General features: G+C 42.1%; 1 protein-coding gene across 1 annotated transcript in view; it reads right to left on the reverse strand.

The window, feature by feature from the left end:
- tanc1b (tetratricopeptide repeat, ankyrin repeat and coiled-coil containing 1b) overlaps positions 1-26,677 on the reverse strand; it is a 100,357-nt gene that overhangs the window by 23,849 nt on the left and 49,831 nt on the right. Inside the window, exons 5-10 of the mRNA XM_061088343.1 lie at positions 23,412-23,545; positions 20,389-20,578; positions 16,545-16,856; positions 7,142-7,264; positions 4,087-4,368; positions 3,794-3,948 (exon numbers count right to left, since the gene is read on the reverse strand). Coding sequence (XP_060944326.1) covers positions 3,794-3,948; positions 4,087-4,368; positions 7,142-7,264; positions 16,545-16,856; positions 20,389-20,578; positions 23,412-23,545 — 1,196 coding nt within the window. The remainder of the gene's footprint in view (positions 1-3,793; positions 3,949-4,086; positions 4,369-7,141; positions 7,265-16,544; positions 16,857-20,388; positions 20,579-23,411; positions 23,546-26,677) is intronic.

A 26,677-nucleotide genomic window follows, 5' to 3' on the forward strand; every position in this document is an offset into this window, starting at 1 on the left:
CACTGACATTTGATAGCGCAATCATATTTCTTTTATTTGTAATGGAGGGAATATAAACCACATGGGCCGATAAATCAAACATAAGCACTTCAGCTATAACAAAGTGAGACACAGTAAGCCACAGTGTTCAGGGCTGCTGTGGTGGGAGAGGAACGAGAGACAGAGACCTCGTGTCCGTCTCAGGACCACCACTGTGGCTCAGACGTGGGTTAAACCTTGCCTAGTAATAATGAAATAATAATAATAAAGATGCTCAAAATATGTAAACAAGGCTACATAAAAATAAGTGAACATTCCTCACTAAAGTAGAGCTGTGTAATGACGCTGCTCAACAGGGAGACTGTGATTCAAAAATGGCATTGCTGTCTCTGAGGGGTAATGTGGTAGTTACAAAGAAAAGTTATTTGGCTAAATCTAAATGCACCAGAAAAGTAAAGAATACAACAATCTGATACAAAAATCCGACTTTTAAAGTTGTCGGATCACCTTGCAGTTCTCACTACACAACCTGACATGTTGTGATCAGTGGTCTTGCAGAAAATTTACTGGCGGCAGAAGGTCACACAGTACTTAACCATTCATCAGGAGAAACTCTCATCTCGTGTGTCTGGTCGACCCGTCCTTCGCTCCGATTGGCTGTTGTTGTCGCCACTTCTTCAAGATACTAAGTTGGATATCTAGTTGGAGGAGGTGACATTTCGACAAGCCTCTCAAATGGCATTTTTGAAGAGTTCACACATCGAACACTGATTTGTCTCAGAACTGGGATTAGTTGGCAACTCCAAACATTTGCCGATGAGTGTAAAAACTCTGGCTAAAAATCTGTGTCGGGTGCTTTTAAAAACCATGGAATTAAAGTTCCTCTACATATCATCATAACAATTAAGGCACAAAAATGAGAGAGAAGGAACTTGAAGAAAAAAACTAAACTGAAATAATATAATATAACACTGGGAGAGCAATTTGTACTATATTTCATTATTATTAAGCTACGATGCCACAACAGCCAAGTCAACTGATTTATTTTCATTTCGCACAAGGGAGAAAACTTTTTATGTGGTCGTTCAGTTTAAAAGAATTAAGACAAAATTCATTTCAAACGCTGAGAGACAGCGGAACACTCTTTTGGGTAATTTCATGTGTCAAACAAATTAAGGGAAACAGACTTTGCCGTAATGTTTAATGAAGACAGTAAATACGAGTTAGCTGGTGTTTGTATGAACACAATGACTCTGGACAGGCTGCTGCCAAACAGAGTGCAGTAACTAATCATCGTGTACAAGTCATGCAGACGACAGCTTCATCAGAGTCTTAACAACCAATGATGAAACAATCCGCAGAGCACCTGCAGTGCTACTGGTCCTGCAATGAATTTACTGCTGAGCAACAGTGTAAGAGTCGGAGGCATAAACGTTGTGATAAAACATAAAACCTAATGACCTCAGTGCTTCTGTGAGACCACGTTTAAATCAACGGTTAAAAAGGACTGGAGGAGTTTAACAGAAGCTGCAAGGTGTTGCATCAGGTTTCTGACATCACAGGGACAGAGCTGCTGTCGGGCGTCTGCTGGAGACACTTCACACCATAATTGGCTTGAGGGAAACTGCTTTGGACATTTAGATGAGCCTCAGTAGCATCCAGTCAGCTGTCTGGTGCATGAACGAAAAGTCCCACTGACACAGGGAGGATGTACAATAGTTGCCTCATGCAACATTCCACTACAAAGAAGGAATCCATGACATTACATGTGACACCAGCATGCAATCGGTAACTTTAACACGAAACTGAAGTAGTCCAGTGAAAAGAGTCCAGTGTTATGAAGCTGTGAATCCAAAGTATTCTCTGAATCACACTGGTTCCACATCTTTATCATTCAAGCTTTCAGCAGGCAAAGGAACGCAATGTTATCGAATGCCTGAAACTTTCACTCATTTATACATTTTTAAAAACTGTTTAGGTATTTCACTGAAGCTGCCAATCAATGCTGAGCACGTCTTGTAAACAGAGAGAACAGGTGCAGCCAGATTCAAGAGAAACACGAGAAGTTTCTGCCACTGGGATTATTTCAAGATGCTGATTATAAAAATATAAATTCCACGATAAGCGGGGTCATTGACAAAAGCAAACCACCGTGACACTTTAATAGCAGCATCCCAGGATGTAGAACCCCTAATTATGAAACCAACAGACAGCTGAAAGCAGCATTACCATGGACCACACTGGAGTGCACGACCTATTCACTGAACAAGTTGGATCATATTGGGAGACAGCATCACAGAGCGTGGGTCCAACTCAAATTGTGGCTCAAATTCAGGAATATTCAAACTGTTCACTTGTAAGTTAAAAACACTGAGAAACACTATCTTAAAATCTATCTACTAATTCCAGAACTCCCTGTCTGTCTGTAAGTATGTGGGACAAAACATTTTCGAGAATAACATTCTCATTGACTCAGTTCTTTGGACTGAGTCCTGCAGCAGGTCTTGACTTGACGCCACTCGGATACTGCAGGTTACTTTTACAGTTTCGGAAAGAAAAGCTGCAACCAGCACCACCACAGGCCGAGTAAACAGTCCATTCCCAAACAGGCAGGTTTAAAAACGCCCACTGCTGTAGTGTTGAATGAAAGGCAGAGAAAGGAACAACCTGCATTCTTGTATGGTCTTAAGTGCACAAAAAAAATGAAAAGCTTTTTAAAAAACAGTAACTTATGCTTAAAACAAGTTGGCAATCTTCCTTTCCAACAACCTGAAAGTTGCCCACAGGATTTTATGGTCATTCCAGTTTGCCTTTATATAGTGTTTATGTAGTGTGCAGGTGTTGAGTGTTGAGTAATCCTGTAATTCAGTGCCAGTGATAACAAGTTAATCCCTTCATATCCACACCCTGTGAACAGAACTGTGCTGTGTGTTGTCGTTCTCTTATTCGTTGCGGAAATGTTCTGAGTTGAGAGCCGACTCAATTTGGACCACTCAAACTTGTTGCCATGGGAATACAGAAAAAAAGAAGAAGAAACCCAACACAAAATATCAAAAGCTTACATTTCTCATAATAAATTCGGGATGGGTTTCGAGTTCTGCTCTGGAACTTAAGTATTACAGACAGACGACATACTGATCAATCTATCCACCTGAATTCTATGCAAGGAGGGAAATTAAAATATAAATGTGTGCTATTTTCTATTCTGACTTTACTTTTAATGTGTTCCTCTGGCAGCAGAGCAGTCTACACACTATTCACAATTCAGATGCCGTCCGTCTGAGAGCTAAAAGGGCACGCTGAAGATCGAAGGCCAACGTTTTCCATCTTCCCACTTCCTCAGCCGAGCTGCAGTGCTGAGATGCTGCGGACATTTAATCCTGAACTCGTTTTTCACAGCAGAGGCTGTAACTAACTGCTCCTGGAGTCAAACCCCGTCTGGGATATTAAAGGTCTCCGAAAGACCAATGGTGGCCCTGTCTTTCATAATCTCAGCGGACTGCCAGAGACCATCAATATTTCATGCGAGGAATATCAGACAAATGAACCCCAAACAACCATAAATCTCATATAAACACATATAAACATAAATCAACTGAGGCGAGCCGAGAATCAGATTTCTGCAGGACAGCTCATACATACTAAGAGCCGCACACCACCAGCACCTTTGTAATAAGTGTCAGTGGCAAGCACACACAGGGGAACTGAAAGAAAGGAACATACATAATGTGCAAGGAAACACACCCAGTATATCAATGCATGATGATTCAAATAATGACTTTTTTTAATGCCATGGTCCTGGTTGTAGTCATACCTTCGCAGCCAGACGTTTGACGGCCACCTCCCGGCGCTGCTGCATCTCGGGGGTTCCGGGGCAACTGTTGGTCCTCAGGGTGTTGGTAGCACTGGAAGGTGGGGTGGGCTGTGGGGGCTGGCTGAGAGGAAGTTCTGTGCTTGGTCCTCCACCACCTGAAGAAAACAGCATGAATAACACATCATTATAGAAGGTTGAAAGTGAAGATTACCAGGTGTTTGAGAAGCTATTTTGTGAAATTGAGGGAAGTGTTTTGATGCTCACATCCAAAGCTAAATACTGTAGTTCCTTACTTTTGGGGGAGGCACTGGGACTGTTAGAGGCGATCTGACGCATGCGGCCTCCGTGGCAGCTCAGCGCTACTAGCCGGGAGATAATGGCCGTCTTCCCGTAACCCACGCTGCCCACCACTACAGCGCCGTGGCTCTCCGCGGACTCGCCAGCCTTCAGGACATCTTCCAGCTGCTGAAAGAGCCAATCTCTGCCCACGAACACGGAGTCTGTGGTGATGCTGGGCACCTCAAACAGCAAGGGCTTGAGCATGATGTCCACGGGTTTGTAGGGTGAGAAACGAGCTGAGGAAAGGGAACAGAAAATGAGGGAAAGAGTTGTAATCATGGCATTATTTTTCACACAACACAACAATGTGCAGTGATGGACATATCTTTAACACAAACAAACCTGACTATATTTAGCTTTCTCCTTTAGCATGTTTATTAGAAACCTGAACCCTGGGGTCGAGACACTTTCTTTTTCAACTGACTGCTTAAGCTTAAATCAATCTTACTTTCAATGCAATCACAGGACAAGTGGACTGGATGGAAAGAGGACTCTCCATCAGTCCACTTCAGATCTAATTAAAGCTCAGAAAACTTTTTCACTCAAGAGCTCTTTTAAATCTCTGATCCTCTCTACTTATACAATTCAAACCAAATGCTGATGCTGCTGCTTTTACAGCTACTGCTCATTTCAAGTTTAACTTACTGCTATTATTGCTACAATATAAATACTTACTACATACTGTATATACCATATATAATAGCTATTCCTCTCTCAAATATACATACAAATACAAAAGCTTAATTTCTGTGTGCAGATCTAAAACATTTCAGAAGTAAAAAAAAAAGGTATTTTTTCTCTCCGCTCTTACAGAGTAAAATTACTGGACATACTACAACAAATAACAATAAGTAATAGTTGTTTGGACAGGAGCAAGGGTATATTAATAGACTTCCTTTAGAATCGATGGTTGGCCGGACTCCTAAATATACAAGATTTTAAGTCAATAGTACAAGGCAAAATATATCACCAGCTTATTCGTAAAAAATACTATTATTGTATATATATTAGATACTCAGTGTATGTTTTGTCAAATAAATATATATATTGAATTTCAACAAAAATAGCTATACAACATTATTTTAACCAACTGCTGGTGAAGTTTGCCAGAATACTTTTGACCTGACGTATTTATATGAGTTGTGGTGGCGTCGCCTGCCCACGCTCCAGCTCTGCTGCATGAAAACAAACCACACCTCAATTTCTCGGCTCTCTGAAGTCAAAAACTGTTATTTACAGAGCGTTGCATTCAGCTGTCTACTGTAATAATAGAGGCTTAAAGATGTATCTATATCCATACATACAGAACATGACTTGAGTCAGAGCAGACATGGGCTGTTCCACAGAGATGATTAACCATCCACATGGGACATAAAAATTACATGATACAGCTGTAACAACTTCATGTTTAAAGGAGATGTGGGGAAGGAAGCAGACGTTTTCAAAAGAGGGTTAAATACTTTGAGTATCTAATGATGTCGTTTTCAATTATTCATGCTCTCATCAAATATTCACTCTGTGGGATTTCGCTCCGTCAGATGGAGAATTCAAAACATATAACAAAGGCAGGCGCGGGAGAATGAAGGAGTCTTTACATGAGAGAACCACCTCATTCTTCCAACATACATTTGGATAGCGTGGCTTTAAATCCACTCGGTGCAGCAGTGTTTACATTGCACCATGTGTCAGCATTTGGACAGTTTCCCCTTTGGCTCGGGCAAAGTGGATGGAAATTAAACAATGCTGATAAGGTATGAGCTTTAATTAGATAAAATCCACTGTGGATGAACTGTGGCTCTTTTTAGACAGAACTCTCATTGTTAAAAAAAGCTACAATGCCAGACCATTTGACCCGATATAAATATGAAAATCACCTACATTATTATTGCTGAAACACAACACCTTCACCTGATAATCACTGTCATTATTTGAATATACAATGTGCTAGAGCTGAGTCAAAACATGTCAATATACTGAGCTGAAGAGAATTACTTGAAAAAATGTGAATTACTAACACTGTGGCTGACGAAAGTAAAAAAGAAACCAAAGAACTAAGTGGTAAATGTAGGGCTGCTTGGTTCTGGAAAAAATGGGTATCATTATGTTCTTGCTTAGAATTGAGATCATGATTCTCTCTTGTGAGTTTTTTTATATACACAATTTTATTGCACTCATTGTTCTGCAAACGGCAACAAAAAAAAATATGATTGTGGCTGATCCATTATTGATGTCTGTGCGCCGGGGCGGCTGGGACTTTGATGTCCTGTTGGTCTTTACAGCTTCGTCTTAATGCCTTTTGTGGTTGTGTTTAAGGTGATTACATACATTTGTGGTGTGACCCTGTGGTGCTGCTACTATGGCAAAAACACAGCTTACAGTGTTTGTGGTTTTGACATCCATCGCCGTGTCTGAATCCCAAAAAATGTCCACATCACAGGGAAGGCACCTTTTAACCACAGTGGGATTGGTTTTACCAACTTCAGCAGACGTTTCTGCTGGAGTCATTTTGATGTTGTTTTTTATCTATTTTTATTTGGGACCTACACGCCGGACCGAGTATCACAAACAATGTAAACTCGAGCTCACATGAACAGCATCAGGCTGATGTCAGGTTCTGACACGACAAACAGAATGCTGTCAGGTAGGATTCGGGTTGCGCTCGGTTATCTTGAACTTTGACGGGTTCAGACAGAAAAACTTGCTCCATTTCACTGCCGGTTTTCTGCTGCTCTGCATCACGAGGAGCAACGGCATGTTGTCATTGGTTGAGGAACAAAGTAAGAGAGCTTGTTTTGATGCAGCTGATATAATTAATATATAACAATAAAATGCAGCAAGATTGTTGTGAATTCAATACAGGATTGCATATGGGTCTGAATCAAGATCACGATTGGAACATGATTAATAATCCTGCTACTGTGGATAAATGTATTAGCAGTTGCACCTTTTCCCTCATCCCCCTGTCTGGGTTCATGGGTAACTAAGACAATAACACATGCTGCCACTCACCTTTAGAGTCCAGAGGCGGCCTTCCTCCTGTATTGTGCCAGGGAAGGCGAATGGATGTCCGCAGGGGGGTGTTGCGTTGTTCATCAAGAAAGCTCAGGTCCTCCAGCTTTGTGGAACTGGTCGCTGGAGTCAGACAGAAAAACAATATGAAGCAGACTCTTTACAGGTGCGTTTTGGGCGTATTTGACACAGCGACATGAAAGATTCTGACAGCAAACAACAACAAGAACACGATTTTGTGTTGCGTCTGAGAGAGATGATGAGTGAGGAGGCGAGCCAGTTCGCTCTGACATTTGCAGCTTGCTGGAGGCAGCGTGTGCAGGTACCAATGTTCTGCAGCAGCATCTGTAAATCATGACAGAAATGCACCTTTTTTCCCCTCTTTGATTTGAGCTGACAGCTACACAATATAACAGTGGGAGGTCTACCCCTGCACTATAATGCAGAACAGACCACAACAAGTGTAAGCTAACACACCAGACAAACTATTTTTAATGTTCACAGTAACATTGAAGTTTTTTAAAGCCCCAAATGGATGTCGTCTCCTTCGAACACCAGATGAACTACTTCATGAGCCGCCGACTACACAGCAGCTCAACTACCCGTTCAAAGTATGGTCTTTAAATATGTGCATTAGTGCAACTAGTTCTCTCCTCCAGCTGCTGCTCACTGTTCAACAATGACATCTCCATGGTGACCCACGCGCTCTCTCTGCCTTGGCTGAAGAGCTGAATCAAAGCTGCTGCTTTCTTTCTACTTTATCGACCTCAGCTGGGAGAGACTGTCACAAACACTCAACTCTTCTCCCCCACTTGGTCGCTAACATACTCTCTGGAATTTGCCACTAATTAAAACCCGACCGCTGACAACGGAGTGGCGGAGAAGGCTGCCATCACAACACAATGTTGACGGGGATAAAAGAAGGGCCCTCATGGTCACTTTTTACTGCAGTGGATGGCTCTTTGACAAGTGGATATGGAGGACTAAGTTGAAATTACAATGGTTGTAAATCATGTTAAAACCAGGGGAAAAAATTAAGTAACATTAACACACAAAATTTTAAATTACTGAGCACGAACACTTGACCAAATCTGATTCTAAAGCTAAACTAAACAGCTACTTACATCTGACAGCAGAGCCTGGGGGGACAATGGGGATTCTCAAAGCCCCCCCCCTTGTCCCCAGCATGGAATATATTTGGGCAGGCACACAGGCAAAGTAGGCAGGGTGCAGACCCTTTAGCTAAATCTATGAAGAGTGCTCCCGGTGGATGAGCTCACCGAGGGCACAAAAGCAATTCCTCTGCCCCAGTGCTCCCATGCAGGCATACTGGCAGCATTCAGCTGCTGAGCGGAGGGCTTGGCTGTCCCCTCTCCAGTGCACAGCCAGCCACAGCATCCAAAGCATTAGGCGCTCACTATATGAATACAGAGGAGTGGCACCCTCCCTACACTCACTAAACACATGCACGGACCTCTCCCCATGTGTGCACACAGATACAGTTTGGAACAGAGGGTGAAAAACGATCGAACTACAGGAAATAGAAATAGAAAAGCAAGAGATTTTGTCTCCAGGGGCCGATTAGAGTTTGTAGTCGTATTAACAAATGATCTTTGCTGAAGTCAGGTGAGGGATAAGAGAGAGGTGAGAATATGACATTGATACTGTGGGGATTGGGAGGTATGGAGTAAGAGAGATGTGTTAACAATGGAGGAGAGAGAGAGAGAGAGAGAGAGAGTGAGAGAGAGACAGAGAGAGAGAGAGAGAGAGAGAGAGAGAGAGAGAGAGAGAGAGAGAGAGAGAGAGAGAGAGAGAGAGAGAGAGAGAGAGAGAGAGAGAGAGAGAGAGAGAGGATGGACAGTGAATCAGCTCTATGCAGCAGATCGCCACTTTTGACATCAGCGGAGCACAAGAAGAATATTTTTTACTTCCTTCTCAAGATTTCTGATGAGGAAAAAAAGGCAAAAGCCGCACAAAACATTATTTTACACAAGGTACATCTTGTTCTCCAGTGGACCAGAAAAGCAAAGGCTGAAGCAAATACTATAAATGCACACACACCTTTATTCCTATCTATGGTTATACACCCCGAACCATTTTCTTTCTGTGAAGTCATATCTCCTATCCACATTTCTTTTAAGGCCAAAAATTCCCACCGGATGCATTCACATCCCGTCAGTCCTCTTCAAATCTTTTTTTTCTATCCTCGGTCTCTGGATTCCTTCCCATTCTTGTACATCTCTGCTCATTGATAACATGTAAATATGATACCTTGAAACCTTCGCTGGGCTTGAACTGACTTTGAAGCCGCAGAAATGTGTATTCTGATGAAAATGGGATTCCTTTTTTGTCCTCTTTTCCTCGGGCAGGTCTGCCCTTTGAAACCTTCAGTTCTATGGTTCCAATGACAGACAAGAGAAAAGGAGTGAGCTCCTCATGCTCCAACCCCTGCACCCCCTCACCCACCCCCATGGCCCTGACTTGACTTTCTTCTTCTCCTCTGACAATGAGTATAATCAGCGCTCTCTTCACCTTGCCCACCATCTTGCCTCTTTTTCAAATTGCAGGAGTTCTTTGTAACCTTTGGGTGACACTGTTTGAGTGAAAAGGCAGATTGAGGAGTGCGCCTGGAATTTCTGCAAATTCTCTCTAAAATGAAATGTGCATGTGGTTGCCCATGCCACAGAGTGATAAGTAATTATTACTAAACGTTGCTGTCTATTAAATATAATTTCACAGTACACAGCTAAGATCTTAAAATGTTCGGAGCATATGAAATCGGGTAAGTATGACCCATGACTGTAAAAATCTTGATAAACAAGACAAAAAACTGGTATAAACAGACGTTATATAAGATATAATCTATTATCACCTTCCCGATATCAGTGCCTGTGAACTCTCTACCTTTATCAGCACTAGCCCTCACCCTGCTCTGACCTGTTAATTTAAAATGTCTTTTGTTGTAGTTGAGTAAGGGCTAAGTGGAAAGTGGGTGGTCTACGTGAAAATGTGTCTTGTTACCATGGAAACTTTATAATATTGAAGAAAGTTCTGATGTGAAAAGTCATTTTGTGTGATGAGTCATTATTTATTTCATAGTTTATCAGGTTTTACAATGCTGCGCTTTAATTATTGAAAATTTGTTTCCGACTGCAGCGTGCACGGATGAATGTTAAGCACTACACTGAAAAGGGACCTGCATACAAACCATGAAACACAAGCCAGGTTGTACATGACCAACCCTGAGCCAAGAGTTATAGCCAGAAGGAAGAAAGGACATTAGGACCTTCATGCCATCATAACTGTCACACAGCTCCTGTCCTGCATAGCTATTACATCATTCTCAAAAGTAGGGGGCTGTTAATCAAACTTCCACAAACGGCTCTGTTGTTGCAGAGACTAGTTGGCTAACACTGTCTGTTTGAGACTCGGCACTTGCTAGATTCTGATCTGTCAATGAAATAACACTGAGCAGAATTTTAAACGGCTCCTCAAACCTGAAGAAGATTGATCTCGGCACCGCTTTCTATTTTCGATCCCTCTGTGACGCGCGGCGCTAACAATTCTCTGCAAATGGACGTTTTAACAGATGTGACAGTGACCTTTTCAAAGAGCTGCTGGATATGAATGGGTCGTCTGGTTTCTTTATGCTTTCTTTTCAACTCCTGGTCTAAATGGATCGATGTCAACATAAAGACAGAGGCAGAGCTGAATTCCATGGCTGCCTGATGTCGTTACAAAACACTCGACAACATGCAGAGATGTCTTCAGAGAGGGTTGCAAAAGTTACAGTAGACAATACTGTCTTCAAAACCTGCCTGGAAAGACGGGAGCTAGAAGCAGTTCCGATACATCAGTTACATTCCGCCTTCCTGCTCCAGTACTGCAGAGAGACCACAGCATACTGAATTAAAAAACCCATAAGTCATCTTTGTGCAGCAGCACTGCACCACTGAGACATGATTTTGTATTTTCTGATAATCACTGACTGACCTTTGGTAACATCTCTGAGTCACAGATTATGTGCATGGACGGAGTTTTTTTCATAAAACACAGATTTCAGGCCGTTTTCAAAACTTACCTTGGCAACGTTTGTCCTAGAATCTGCTCATCGACAGTCCAGACACTCGGGTGAAGACAAAGTCTGACAAGGATCTCGGATCCATTCTAACTGCTGAAGGTATCACAGAGTAGGAGCTTTGCCAGAGGAACAGACGACTTTGAAGTGCACACACAAACAATGAGGGTGTACTGTACCGCCGTGGCTTAGACCACAAAGCTCCGCTCAATAGCTAAACACCACAGAGGCACCGTAGCGCCATTCCTTAGCCACACTGACCCAAACTCCGTCTTCCTGTCTGAGCAACACGACCACAAGCAGCTCAAGCTAAGATTTCAAAATCATTGAAATTCCAATGTCCACAACTAATACGGCCCTTTGACTCTGTAAGCCTTTTTCAAAAAGCTTAACTTGAATGACCCAAAATAGAATTCTTATTGACTAAATACAATGAGGAGTGATGGCGGCACAGAGTAAGACAAATGGAGTTACATTTTGTCAAACTGTGTATCTATAGATTCAAATAGGGATGCATCAGTCTAAAACCAATATCTGATATTGATCTTGAGGGGTGGCAGCAGAACACTAAACAACACTACACTTTGATCAAGCCCCTTCTGAAGCACCACAAAATCAACAGCAGACATCTTATTGATCATGATGGTATCCAATCAGTAATCAATATCAGCCCATTGCTAGGGTATCAGTATCGAATCGGGGACTGCAGATGTTGGATCATTTGAACACACTTTTCAAAGTGCTGTGTTAATGAAATTAAGGTGCTGACCAGGCACTGAAAGAAAACAGGCTTAATCTAACATGCCATCAACTGTGAGATTTATTTTCACATTCTAAAATGCTTGATGTCAAGAAATAATAAAGAAACCGGAGCCATGATGACCTTGTTGCTCATAGCGACTGCTGAGACATGAAATATGACAGCAAGACTGAAAAAATTATGAAACACATTCTAGAGTGGGGAGTTATTTTGCTTCATCCAAATGTTCACCTCAAAAACAATATTCAATATTTATCTCTGTTTGTACACTATCTCTTGGTTTTGGCAAATTCTCAGATTAATGTGTCTCACCTTATCTAACTTGGTTTAATACCACGGACAAGGACGTCTGTCTGTCGTTCAGCAGGATGACGCAAAAACTACTCAACTGATTTCAGTGACATTTTCTGGAGGGATGGGAAATAACCCAAGAAAGAACCCATTCAATTTTGGAGCAGAACGGATAAACAGGCAGATCAAGGTTTTCTTAATTTTTTCAATTTCTTTAAAATGGCAAGATAGGGCGTTAGCCTTGGAAGAAGGTTAGCTCTCCTAACGCCCTTGAAGTTGCACATTTATTTTGTGGTTATACAAATGTAACTGAGTGGGATTGTGATTCATGATATTGCACAATGATAAAAATAAACCATATTTGGTCATGCATCAAATAACCAAACCACCAGAAACTATACCAAACTAAATCATCATTAACACAGCAATTTACTCTATTACATTAACAATAAGGAAGGGTCTGTTTCAACAGGATTTGTAATACTGGGCAGTAAATATTTTCTGATTGAGTTTCTCTGAGAGCACAAAGAAGCCCAGGAGATAGCCCTTCACATTGCTTTCTGGCTTTATGCATCCCACACAGTCTAAACATGAGGACGGCAATGACCTTTAAAACAGGATATATTTGATGTTAAATGGATGATAAATAGCTGTGCTGCCTGTTGGGTTTTCCAATGCAGCATTTTTTAAAAACCAACTTACAAGATATGGCAGAAAATATTTTTTATAAAGAATGGTGCCTGAGAAAACTCATAGCTAATGATACAACTACAAACAGCTCCTGAGGAGGCATCTGAACTCGGCTGTGACAGGTGCTGTGTGGGCCACCATTTGTGAAACTTGCCATAGCACAAGCAGACCAGGGAGAAGCTAGCTCACAGGGTGAGAGCGCATGTGTTCACCAAGGAAGTGCAAATTACACTTCTCATACATAGCTAACATTCTAGAGGCCCAGCTACACACTGGTTGATTGGCATCGGACAGATGGATGAAATCCACTTTGCCTTTCAGGAATTTTGGCCTTTGAGCTGCACCTCCTCAGAACTTTTTTTCAATGTCTCCACTGTGTTGTAGTTACCTCGATATTCCAGTGATGAGTCAACTGGTAAAAAGACCGCAGTGATGAAAGGATGCTTCGGTATTTCATTTAGATTGGTGAAATTATACAGCATTTACATGTTTTGCTTTGTTCTGGGTGCCACTTGAGTACAAGGTTGCCAGGTGACATAACAATGAAACAGCAAGGTTCATTATCAACTTTTTTCCAAATATTTCTCTATGGAAACAGTCGACCAAAGGTAAGGGGTAAATACATACACAGACACACACACACACACCAAAACACACGCATGTGGTAATATAGTACTGTATAAGCCCGCTGCATTACTCCACAGAATCTCTGAGGGAGAAGAGTTTATTTATATGCCTATATCTCACATTTCCAATCACGATTTTTTAGCACGAAGTATTTATTTTCCTGTTTGCTCTCCATGTCCTTGTTTAGTGTCAATAACAAATTGGCAAATTCACAGGAGACACGTCGTTATCCTACAGTGCATGCTGATGTACAAAGCTCGAAAATAAACATTAGTCACAGACGTTGTGGCACACGCAGCTGAATGCACTGATGATGAATACATTTTAGTTGCGTTGCACAATGACTGCTCTTCAATTTATCTCCTTTCTGTTTCCGTAATTGCTTCTTTAGAATCATTATTTTTTTATTGAATACAATTTCCTTGAGTATTAACCAAGACGCAGCAGCGTCCCTGGCACGCTGTGACACCAGCTCAGATCGGTTTGGGGCCATAAATGAAGCTGTTTCACCACCGTCGTCCATGTCCTCTCCCAGGGCTTTTTTAAAAGGTGTAAAAATCCGAGGTGTGATTTCCACGGGTCCGTAGAGGGCAACGCTGCATAACTATGACATCAGCCCATAAACTCTCTGCACACGAGCACGCTGCTGCTCACACGCAAACCAACACACACAAACAGCCAAATATTTCCTGGTCTGTTAACTTTATGAGCCAGTATGTGTGTCTGCACTCTTCAGGTTTATGGTGGGGGGGTCGGATAATGAGATGTACAAGGGTACAGACCCATGGAACAACAGAATGGGCAATGAACAGACTCTGCACAAAGCCATGAAAAAATGTCATGTTAACAATGTGGGCCCAGATTCAGCTATAGAAACACTATCCGAGCGCTGCACAGAAAGCGGTTCACAGTGTGAAATACATAAGCTGTGGCATGTGTCCTGAGACCAGGCTGTGCACCAGTCATGCAGGCTACTATTTGTTCTGCTTCTATTTCTAGAGTCCATCTTAACTCTTTTGCCGAAAGTTAAAGACAACACGGCAAGGATAATTTTGATATTCAGGGTAGGCAGACCAACATCATCAGTTAAGTGAGCTACTTGTTGTAAAGCTTTTAAGACAAACATGTCCTTTTGTCTTTGTCTCGCCGACTGTGGTGACCAGACTTATTAACTGCGCCAAGGAGGTTATGATTTGATTGCTGCTTGTCTTTTAGCAGTATTACTCAAAAACTACATAAAGGATCTTATTGAAACTTGATGACAGGCTAGGGTATGTTCCAAAGAATAAACCATTAACATATGTAGTGGATTAGATTAAGAGGATCCTGGAATTTTGTGTCACTTTCTTTAACATTGCAAGACTGGACATTTTGGTAATTTTTGTGAATTTGTCAAGAAATAATCTCTATAATAGATGAAGATTCTTTATGTGACTATGCAGAATATTTAGGCAAGGGACAAAATTTGGGAGCTGGAAGCCTGGTTTCTGTGTGTAGTTTGACCAATCATGTGTGAGCAGGCTTCGGTTGCCTGCAGCTTAACAGGAGACAAAAAGAGGCGGTAAACCAAAATGCATGGGTGATCCTTTTTTTCAATTATCTGCATTCATATGCAGATAGCTGTTAATAGGCATTAGGACATAACAACAGGACCTAAACACCTACTATAAGTATTGCTGTCTGTATTTTGTGGGGAGAAACATTAGACTCGTGATAAAAGAAACTACAGATATTTATGAGTGTGCGCAATTTGGTGCGGGTTGATGGAATTAGAGGGGACAGTTGGACCTTGGCGGAGGTAAACCCGCATCCTAGTGTTTTAAATTCTTTCCCCCACAGTTCTGCCCAGCCTGGCCATGCTGAAGCAGTAGTCCTGTCATTTAAGTGGATCCGTCTGCTAGAGCAATGCAGTGTGACACACAGCTCATCTTCTCTATAAACTTTCCCACTGTTTTTTTCCCTTCTCTATTGGCTTACATCAGTGTCACTGTCTCGTCTGCAACAGCTATAACAATCAAATATGTTTCTATTAGTCTGGCCAACATAATAGCGGCGATGTGCAGGATGGTTGCCCTGGGTATGGACTGCGATAACGAGCATGTGATGTGTGATGTGCAAGTGGAGCTGCAGACAACCTTGCTTGTGATTCACTCATCCATTCCAGTTTATCCTTAGCGAACCCTAAAGCTAAAGCAGAACTCCAAAGAATTCTTCTTGACTTGATTCTTGATGGACATTGCATTAACATGGTTTTAACTCTTCTTTGGATATCCATACAACAATTAACGTTTTAAAGGAATATGTAAAACCTATGTCTTCAAAAACAGAGGGAGTCAATGTGAGGGGAGACCTGGGAATGGAAAAGGGGTTGAGGGGGTGAGCGAGAGATATCAACAACTGTGACAGCTGTGTGGATACGGCGAGCTGAGCCAGAACAGGGAAGTTCCAGGGCAAGAATGCAGAACAGATCGGCCAGACAGCGGCTTGTGCTTGTGGTCCAACATGGCGGGTCGAGGCCGAGGAGCAACACGCAACAGCTGGCTAATCCCCCAACTTCTGCCTTGATAGCCCGCTCCCCATTGAAAAGCAAAACCTGTCATCTGAAAAACAGAGTTCCTATTCCCCTCTGTATGTACACGTGTTTTTGTCTGTCTCTGTCTGTCACATGCTTGGACTAGAAATGACACCGCGCTTGTCAGCCTCAGGCACAGGTCAAGTTGTAGGAAACAATCATGAACTGACTGCCAGTGCAGAGCAGGACGAAACCCGAGCCCCAGTTTTCATGTCAACATCTCAACGGTTACTAAGCTACAAGAAGAGAGGCTTGAGTAAAATGTTTTGTTTAATGCTAAATTAAAGTACAGGGTCCCTGAGGAAAGGTATACAGATCCATTCCTTGCTCTGCTCTGCACAGAGGACACACAGATGTTCAACGCTGAGAAACCAGAGGCTCATACCTGCTACGGAGTTCGGCCTTGGCATCATGAGGGAAGAGGATGTGTGTGGTGGGTAAGGAATAGGCCCCTCAGGCGAGTGAGGCTGTGGTGGCCCTGATAAGTTGGGCTGCTGCTGCTGGTCTGTCCTTGATGAGGCGTCGGCTGGCGTTGCTGTGGCGCCGTTGGCGTCTTCTTCGGCCACAGGAGAGCAGGTGTCGGCCCGCACGCTCTGTGCCAGGCCATGGCGCACGCTGCCTCTCAGGCTGCCATCCTTACTCCACTCCAGGCTGGAGCCACTGCGGTCATCGTTCTCCGAGGAACTAGTGATGGTGGCTGAGAGGAGAAGAAAACCGAAGGAATTAGAGCAGGTGAGGAGGTGAGATGGAGGAAATAGGTGAGAAATATGAGAGTTAAGTTAAGTGCTATGAAAATGTTTACTTCTGCCAAGAAGGTTATGTTGCTGTTTGCCTGTTTGACTTTTTGCTAAACTACTGAGCCGGTTTTCTTGAACCTTGATGGAAGGCTGGGGTACAAGCAAAGGAAGAACCCAGCTACTCTTTTAACAAATTTAATTAAGGGGGTGGACGCAGGGAATGTTTCTTTCTTTCTTTAACATTGTGTGAAAGGGTTTTAGCCCTGACTGAAGGATGTGCTCTCCGAGTGTCCTCTTAGTTACCTCCGTCAACAAGGTTATGTTTTCCTCCAACTTTTAGTTTTTTCATTATAAAAGGAAAAACTACTCAACCGTTTTCTATGATATTTTTGTATCAGGTTAGGGCATGACCAAAGACCGAACCCATTAAATGTTGTTGTGGATCTGGATTTTTTTTTCACATTAACATTGCGAGAACATTTTCTCAGAGTTTAATTGAGAAATCTTACTCAGGCATGTTTAGGTGCCTGATATTTATGAGTGTGTACAATTTGGTGCTGATCCAAATCAAAATCAGGATCAATGTGAATTTAAAAGTATTTTTTTAAGAGGACTGTTGTGCCTTTGTTGAGGTTTACACCCTAATGGCTGTGATTCTAGTTCTATGCAAGAAACAGAGCTGTAATTGAACTTGAATTTTTCTCATTGCCCTTATGAACACTATTGACTTGCTGATTTTAATTTACAGTGATAGCTTGTTTATACTGAGGAAAACTGGAAAGAAACAACGCCATAATTTAGCAGAATTGGTTTCCTCAGCACAGACTGTTTTTTTTTTCTTTACTTTTGTTCAGTTGAAGGATCCAACTCGTAAAACACAACTGGATGCTTCGATAGCAAACAAACTTTACACTTAAACATTCCAAAAATAACAAAAAGGGTAGAACTGGTGCTAAAGACTGCCCTAAGTGTTTTTTTTAATTCAGACAGGTGTTTTAGTTCCATGAGAGCAAATCCTTTAATCCTCCCCAGGGCAAACCCATCCACCGAGCACGATCCCAAAACAAAAAAAGCGGAGCGGAGCGCCAAAGCCACACAATGACAGGCAGCTGGAAACAGAAACATTAGCGCAGTCAGAGGAATGAAAGTGACTCGGCAGCTGTCTATGTTTGCATCACACATTACTAATCTGGATTTTCACGTAACATCATGGTTAATATTTAATATAACAAACACATCCTGGACATTGTGACTGCTGTGATGTTTCCTTGGGCGATGAGACTTCTCATGACAGCAGTTGTTTCTAGCCCTGCTGTCAGCACAGCACTGGGAGTCATCACACTGTAGAGGTTTCAGTGATTGTTTATTTGGTTGAATTACAGCCCTTGACGAATAAATCCATGTAAAGAGATGTTTATGGTCATAGCTGTCGGCCTGTTATAGGTCCTCCCTCAGCAACCTCGGGCAGAAACTCGTCTGGGGGCTGTTTTGTAAATGTTGACGCTGTGCAAAGTCTCCCCAGCTCCGCCAAAGAGATTTTAATGCAGTAAACAAACCAAATTTATGTGCTTTTGAAATCAGAGTCGGAGTCAAACTTCAAAGAACCAGGAACATTAATCACGGCTGGAATCTGACTTGTGGACACACCATGGCTTTGTTCTTCTCCGTGCCGGCACAGTCACATTAAGGCTGGTGGATGAGTTGTTTTGACCACTTTTGATTTGACACAGGCAAAGTGGCTTTGAAACGGACCACAGCACCTGTATGGTTAAACCTAATGTGGGTGGCAGCCTGCTGGAGGATTCTTTACCACAGCGTCCATTAGGTTTGGTTAAGATTCACAACAACAAAAACATGTCCGACAAGGGTTTTTCCTGCACAGAGATTTGCAGTACCCTTAAAAGCACAGAGTTCAGTACCCAACCCAAGCCTCCATACATTATTTAGCAATGAGCAGTCATATTGCTGTGGGGCGACAGAATGACTAACTCTTTTTTAGCACTTGTGTCAACTGTGCAGAGCTAGAAAAATTGTTGCAATATATTTAGTGTGTTGCTTTCTATCGGGGGAAAATCCTGTCCGTTACCTAAATAACAACAGATGGCAAATAATTTAAATTAATCTGAGGGTAACTGCAGTATCTTACACTTACAATATACAATCGAATCCGAACCGAGAATGACATCCTCACATTTTACAGCCGATGGAGGCTTTGTGAGTAGAAACGGCAGACGGGTTAATACATGAATAGACGTCATCTTCCTGTCAGCTTGTGTAAATCCCCAGATGTCTTACAGGGGCTATTACTAGAGATAAAGTCCAATGTCAAACTGTGGCAACTGTCACCCCAGTGGTCTCTCATACCAGAACGGCTGCATACAAACCTAGTAACTGACACATGGTGGAGGATGAATGCAAGCTGACACAACCGCGCCTCAGTCTCATTGGGTTTAACAGAATGATGAATGGCTGACACCATGTAGGTGAGACTTTTGAGTCTACATAACAAAGAGTGCATGAGCTCATGATCAGATTCAATAACAACTAGAAGAGCTTCTTTGCGAACACTTTCAGAAGGAATGTCAATGCAGTAAGTCTTTGCAAAATAACCTGTAGATGGGCTGCATTGTACAGATTAAATGCTAAAAGGGAGAAAAATATTACTGAGAGGCTGTAGAACTTTTGTTTGCATAACTTGTATCATTAAATCTTTCAAATAAGGAAAACACTAGTAAGCTGTCTGTAGTAAATAAAACAGTTTTTAGACAAATTGGGACTGGACATTTTCAGAGAAAGGAAGCAGAGCGGATTTGATTTTCTGAGTCAAAAACATTCACAACGAAAGTAAAAACATTCAGCTGAGGGGTGAAGCATGAGTAAAGAATCCAGGAGGCGGGACTTGACATATAAATTCCAGTGCAGAGGTCAAAGGTTTGTATTTATAGCACATCGGGAATCTATCAAATCTCATTGTCTTTATATTTTGAGTACATTGTTGGCGTCTTCTTTGTGTTCAGCACTTATTTTTATTCGTTAGTCTAAAGCTAGGCCTTTGACAGACTTTCTATAACTCTACTGCTTTATGTTATGTGAGTTGAGATATGAATGTCAGCCAATACTGAATGGTTTATTTTGGCATCATCCTGCACAATTTGAGACGAATGTACTGCAAAAGAAAAATATTTACTGTCTGATGACAACAAACAAAGCTGAGTTCAGCTTTCATTGTCACTCATAAAAACATATTGTGAGTAGGCCTGTAGAAAAAGCTCATTGCATTTTCTTCTTCACAAAACATTTGCTCGAAGCCAATTAAAATAAAAATGAATCCTGAGACAGTAATGCATCCTCATGTGCGTTCAGGTACAAACAAACTCATTAAAACATTTCTCCATATCTCTGCTATTGGACAACATCTCCACAGGGTACTTTTACTACACTCCTGCTAACAGTTGCTATCTGAGTGCTTTGAAGGAGCCGGCGATTTCTCACCTATGATCCCACTGTCCTTACTCTCAAGAGTGGAGCTGGGGCTGGTGATGGTCCCGCAGGGGCTGGAGCGGCTGAGGGGGGGGCGGCTGGTTGTGCTGTTGAGCGTGGAACATGGGCTGTCAGTGCAGGGAGACGCCGTGCTGCTGGTCAGCGTGGAGCAGGGGCTGATACCCTGGCTGGTCACTGAGCACTGGGAAGGAGGAAGACAGAGGGAAGGGTTAATGCAAACCAAGAAATCAAATATGTCAACTCATAAAAAAACTGGCAGCTGGCAACGTATTCACACGCTGTCAGCATTGGCAGACATGCTAGATACAACAAAAACATTTTCCCGACAGCCTTTGAAGGATAATTGAGATAATAATACAAAATATTTGATCAAAGTTTATTGCCTGTTTGACCTAGATCCTGTGAAAGCAATGCTAAATAAAACGCCTTACTAATAAACAAGCATTTCACGTATGAGCATGACACACTAACCAAATTAGCACTGTCAATGGAGCAAGCCATGGAAATTACACAGTCATGTATCCCGGGGAGCCAAAATAGGCCTGGAGAGAATTTCACAAGGCGAAGAGCTCACACAACGTTGACGTGACACAATAGACACCTTTTTTTTCTTGTGTCATCAAGCCTGTCTGACAAGCTTAGCGCGGCTGAATCTTTGTTCCATCCAACTGACAACCATAGAAATCCAAATTAAAGCCAGTTTGTCCAGTTTCGCCATCTCACTTCAACTGTATTGTGGTTCCACAGAATGTACTGTAGCTCCAGAAGCTCATCATTGTCCCAGTATGAGGAAAACCAAAGCCTTATTATCGCCCAGTAAGTTTTGAAACAAGAAATGTTAATATAAAATACTCCACAAATTTATTTTACACCAGACAGAATGCTATATCACATACACATATAACATCAAGGTCCATGATTAGCTTCTACAATCCATTATGTTTGGTAACTTCACAAGGATGTATGTAAATTTTTGCAATATCTCTCTCTTTTCTACAGATAAATACTCCAATTACAGCCCACTGTTACAAGCCCAGGTCAAATTAAATTAGCCCTCATACTCAATAAGCCCACTTTGTAGTCGATATTTAGCTGCCGGAGGGACTTACACTCGAGCAGAGCTTACTACAAGAATACGTATCACCTCAAACAAACTCCATAAATTCTTTGTCTAACATTACACCGTGACCTCAAATATCCTTAAACACCCTGGTTTTGGTCTGGTTTTTCTCACATACTCCAATAAAATATTTGAAAGTCTTTGTACCAACTGGACCAATACTTCCTAAAAATATGTATTGAGTAAGGTGTGTAAAACAACACAAATACGTCTCGACACTTAAAACATCAATTTTATGAAACTGTTTTTCATGGAAACATGAGTCTAAACTCTAAATACAGTTTTGTACAATAGGCAAACATATAGCAAATCTGATCAAGTCTTTGCACATCAAGTCCATATTTAATACTCCACAAGACGATAGATGCGTTTTATTATTCTACTCATTCCGAGAAATGGCGATGGGATTTAAATTGGAGTAAAGCAGTTAGGGAGATTTTACGGCCCTCAGTTAAGAAGAGGGAAAAAGAAAAGTTGGGACCATCTCATCCTCAGAGGTCTTGAAGAACAAGGAGAATTTCATCTTTTGATCAAGTCTATTTTGGGATGTCAGTGGTCCAGTTTGCTACACAAGCAGCAACACTGAGACTGCACATTGAAAAGAAGAAAACAAATCTCGACAACAAAAGCAGCATATCGAACCTGTTCTGAAAACTAATTTGGGACGAAGGCTCCATAGTCGATTTGTAACGTGGTTGGCACAATAAGAGCTAATTTCTTTTTTTAACAATAAGGACGAGGTGAGCAAAGACCTTTAATCAGTTTGAGAGAAAAATGTATAACCTCTCATTCAGCATGTAGTGACTGTTGCAGTCTGATGGTCGAGATGATTGACATATAGGCAGCACACTAGGAGGAAGGCTGTGTGCTTGGCAGCATTATTAACGACTTGTGTAATGCTGGTATTAACTCCATAACATTTCCTATTTCTAAGTCCAATCTGTTTTAAAACGCAGGTAATATTTTCCCTGGTGACTTCCTGCCTGAGGCTACAGCCCAGAGATTATGCCACTTAATCAAGTCAGAGCCAAACATCTTACTGAAGTTAAATAATTTACTGCGAGTCCGATCTCAAAACAACACGCTGAGCTAACGTGTTGTAAAACAGCAGCACGGAGGAACAGAGAATGGTTGGCAGATGACAATAATAAGCCCCCCTTAAGCCTGGCTCCGCAAACACACACCTTCAAGCACATAAACAAACAAAGTGAAAAACCATTAGACTTCAGCGCTGCCTGGCTCCTCTTTTGACATCCAAACATGAACAATGGACATGATTCATGAAATACTTTGTAAGCTTCTTTCACATTCCTTGGATTGCCGGTTCAGTGTCAAAACGTGTCTGAGACGCGGGATGAATGAGGCGAGCGTAATACGCCAGGCTCTGCTCTTCATACAGCCACAGCTCAATTAGCAAAGCCAAACAATCTGAGGCTCAGTCCTAACATACCTCTATTTCTGGACCTGGACTCAGACACTCTTGTTACACACTCAAGAGCCCCTGGAATAGCACTCAAGTTACTGGGAGACTACGCACAGTTACTGGAGCGCTTCCATCAAGATATAACCACTTTGGGCAAATGTTAAATAGGTATTTACTCTTCAGAATGTTTTTTATCATCACAGACAAAACAGTTCAGTAGCTACCGTTGTTTGTTGTGGCAAAAAAATGTAGTCCGAGAACTCCTTCCTAAATCTTCATTAAAAATATAATGCACAGGGGAAGAAAAATAACCAAAACTGCAACAAAAAAATCCATTCTTCTGCTACAATACCTCCTCCTCTTATCCTTTCCCTCTCTCCTCTATCTCTCTATCAGTGTGTTGCAGCAGTGGCAACAGCTGCTGCTGCTGGAGGAGGGAGGGAGCTGGAGGGGAGGGAGAAAATGAAATACCTTCTTTTCATTCTTGTCGTCCATAGATATGCGTGCCGTGCCCGGGATCCCTTCTCCCAGTAAAAAGCCCAGCCTTGTCATCAGTTCCTGGGTGGCAGGGGAGGAGGAGCTCTGCTGTTTCTCCGCTTGCAGCTCTGGAGGGAGAGAGAGTGAGAGACAGAGAGAAAAGGCTCAGTACTACAGCAGGAAAGATTGTCCCTCTCGCTCTCTCTCTCTCAGCTGGATGGCCCGCACATGGGCCACTCTGCCTCGCCCTGCCCAGCTCGGCGCTCTGAAATGCTTTCCTGCACTCCCCAGCTGCTGCTGATGTAGTGCAGACCTGGAGAGGGGGGGAAGAGAAGAGCAGGGGAGAGAGAGAGAGAGAGAGAGAGAGAGAGAGAGAGCGAGAGAGAGAGAGAGAGAGAGAGAGAGAGAGAGAGAGAGAGAGAGAGAGAGAGAGAGAGAGAGAGAGAGAGATTGGTGGGGGGGCTATAGTGTGTGTATGTGTTCTAAAAGAGTTCAAGTGCATGTGAATGTGTACCATTGTTAAGGAAGCAGAGAGTATGTGTGTGTGTGTGTGTGTGTGTGTGTGTGTGTGTGTGTGTGTGTGTGTGTGTGTGTGTGTGTGTGTGTGTGTGTGTGTGTGTGTGTGTGTGTGTGTGTGTGTGCGCACGTCTTTGTCAAGTTGTGTTGAAGTTGACAACCATCATTGTGAGGTTGGTTCTCACAACTTTAGGGAGTTGTTAAAGGGTTAATTAGAGTAAGGTAAGGTTAGGGTAAGGGGCTAGGGACTGCATTATGTCAAACAACATGTTTTTGTGTGTGTGTGTGTGTGTGTGTGTGTGTGTGTGTGTGTGTGTGTGTGTGTGTGTGTGTGTGTGTGTGTGTGTGTGTGTGTGTGTGTGTGTGTGTGTGTGTGTGTGTGTGTGTGTGTGTGTGTGTGTGTGTGTGTGTTGCTCTGTGTGATTGTGTGCCTTGAGTGCCAATTCCAGTGCTTTCTGGTTGTTTACAGCTCTCACTCAAGGAGCCTCTGAATATCAATGAGTGGACAGAAGCTTTTTCCAGCACAGCTCAGACCGTCTGCAGGCTTTACCTTCAAACCTTAATACTGGCATAGGCTGCAATTTCAAGGTTGGGGGTGCAATCAACAAGGCAGAGACCACATGCAATCTTTTTTTCTGATGATGTGTATTTGATGCATTATCTTGTTGAATATAGTATCTAACCACCACCATCAAACACCGCAACTGGAGATAGATATAACAACTTTGCAGAAACTGAGAAAAAGTGTTTTTGTCACCCGCATGAATGCAGATATGGCAAATTAATCAAGACAGAGAATCTGGATGACAGACAGATGGATGGACAGAGAGAGAGAGAGAGAGAGAAAGAGAGAGCATCTTACAGAAGCTTATTATCCAGCTCTCTGTCAGCACCTTTTCCTCGGTCTCCTCATTTTCCCCTTTAGCCTCTTTCTTCCACAGTTATTAATAATGTTGGCAGTGAATCTGATTAAATACAAACAAGGTCCAATGGCACAGTGCACTGCCAAGCCTCGTCAAAAACAATCCGCTGGGCACGCACACACACACGCACAGACACACACACACACACACACAATACGGTAGATGGTTTGATTGTATTTCTTTGGCTCTTCTTAAGCAGGTAGCAAATCACAAATGAAATGTTTTTTGAAAATGCATATTTTTGCTTTTAACTATTATCTCCATTTTAATGTGACTTCTAAAAAACAGCCAGTTGTTTCATTATGTCCAATATTCATCTTTGATACACTCAATCCTGACTTCTTTAATCTCAATCAAGCCTTACTCAGGAATCGTTCCTCCTCACTTCTCAAAGGCAAGGCATTTGAAGGCAGTTTTCATTTGCATTCGACTTCTCTAGCTTCACCAAAGCAAGTCTCTTCAGTCAGAAAGAAAACGACTTCATGGTCCTTTTGGAAGGCTGCAGGTTGTGTTGCTGTTGAACTGTATCAAGTGCTTCTATAATTGAATCCACCCCATTTCTATCAGTGGGGCTAAATAATACAAACACTTCTCTGGATGACAGAGGCAGTATATTACAGTAACAGTGAAGGAAGGTTATTGATCTGCCAAGGACAGTATATAATATCTGTGAGGGCAACATTAAAAACTGATCGACCCCTAAATTAATATCACTTTCTTAAATTTTTCATGATTGAAGTGCTTGCAGCTGATACCTAATTCACAAGAGAAATATGTAGCAGAGGAAGAATAAGCCAAGCCAGTAATTTATCAAAGTCTTGGGTACAACACAGAAGTAAGCATTATGGCCTGGCACATGTTAGGCATGTGCCTTCATCCTGCAGCCAAGAACAAAATGTGTATGAGAAGACACTTGTATTGTGAGTAATGGCAGACGAGCACATATCTCTAAGTTGAGGCTGTGCAGAATATTTACGTTGCCCGTTTGACATCTGTTCCCTGCTTTCTGATGTAATTATATTTTTGTGTTGGCGCTGCTTTTCAGCCAGTTGCACCACCTCTTGGGTTAGATTTTTTTAAGAAACTGACATATTCTTTAGGCCTGAAAGGAAACAGCAATGATCAAAACAGGCCTAAAGGTTTCATGCTGAATAAACCGAAGCTTTTGTCTTTTTGCAGAAACAGATATTGAATGCTAACCTCATACATACTGGCTGCTGTACTTTCACCACCCTTTCTTCATTGCAAATATTATGCAGTCTAAAGAGACCATTCATTGAAAATCTATGCTCTGTCGGGAAAGGCACTCAACTCTTTTGAATGCTTCAGCTGAGACAGGTTCAAAGACAAAGCTGAGGCCTGACTGACGAGGATATTATACATTTCCACTGGATTATATCACACTTCGGTCCTACAGTCCAACCAGAATGTGGATAAAGATGGACGACCATGGCAGCTTCCCAAAAGTTAAGCAAAAGTGTCTCATTCACCCCCTGGTGGCTAGCTACGGTCTTGGTCATAAAATTCTTTAAAAATACAACACCTCCTCCTCCTCAGTACTATTGCTTGTGTTTTTCTTATGTGTGCTTCTCTTTAGCTCTTAACAGTTGTGTAGTTTGTGTATTTATATGTTTACACCGGTGGTCTGAGACAAATGCATTTCAATCCCATCTATGTTCTGTGAATATGACAGAAATAAAAAATTGAAATCCATTTTCTGTAAAGATGGCATCTCTTATTTTTGGTAGTTCTTTTCCACTGATGTTTGTCCAAGTACCAATTTTTCCAGTGAGTAATTGATGCCCCGAAAAAACCCAGGGT

Source organism: Limanda limanda, chromosome 16 (assembly GCF_963576545.1).
Source record: "Limanda limanda chromosome 16, fLimLim1.1, whole genome shotgun sequence".
Lineage (NCBI taxonomy): Eukaryota > Metazoa > Chordata > Actinopteri > Pleuronectiformes > Pleuronectidae > Limanda > Limanda limanda.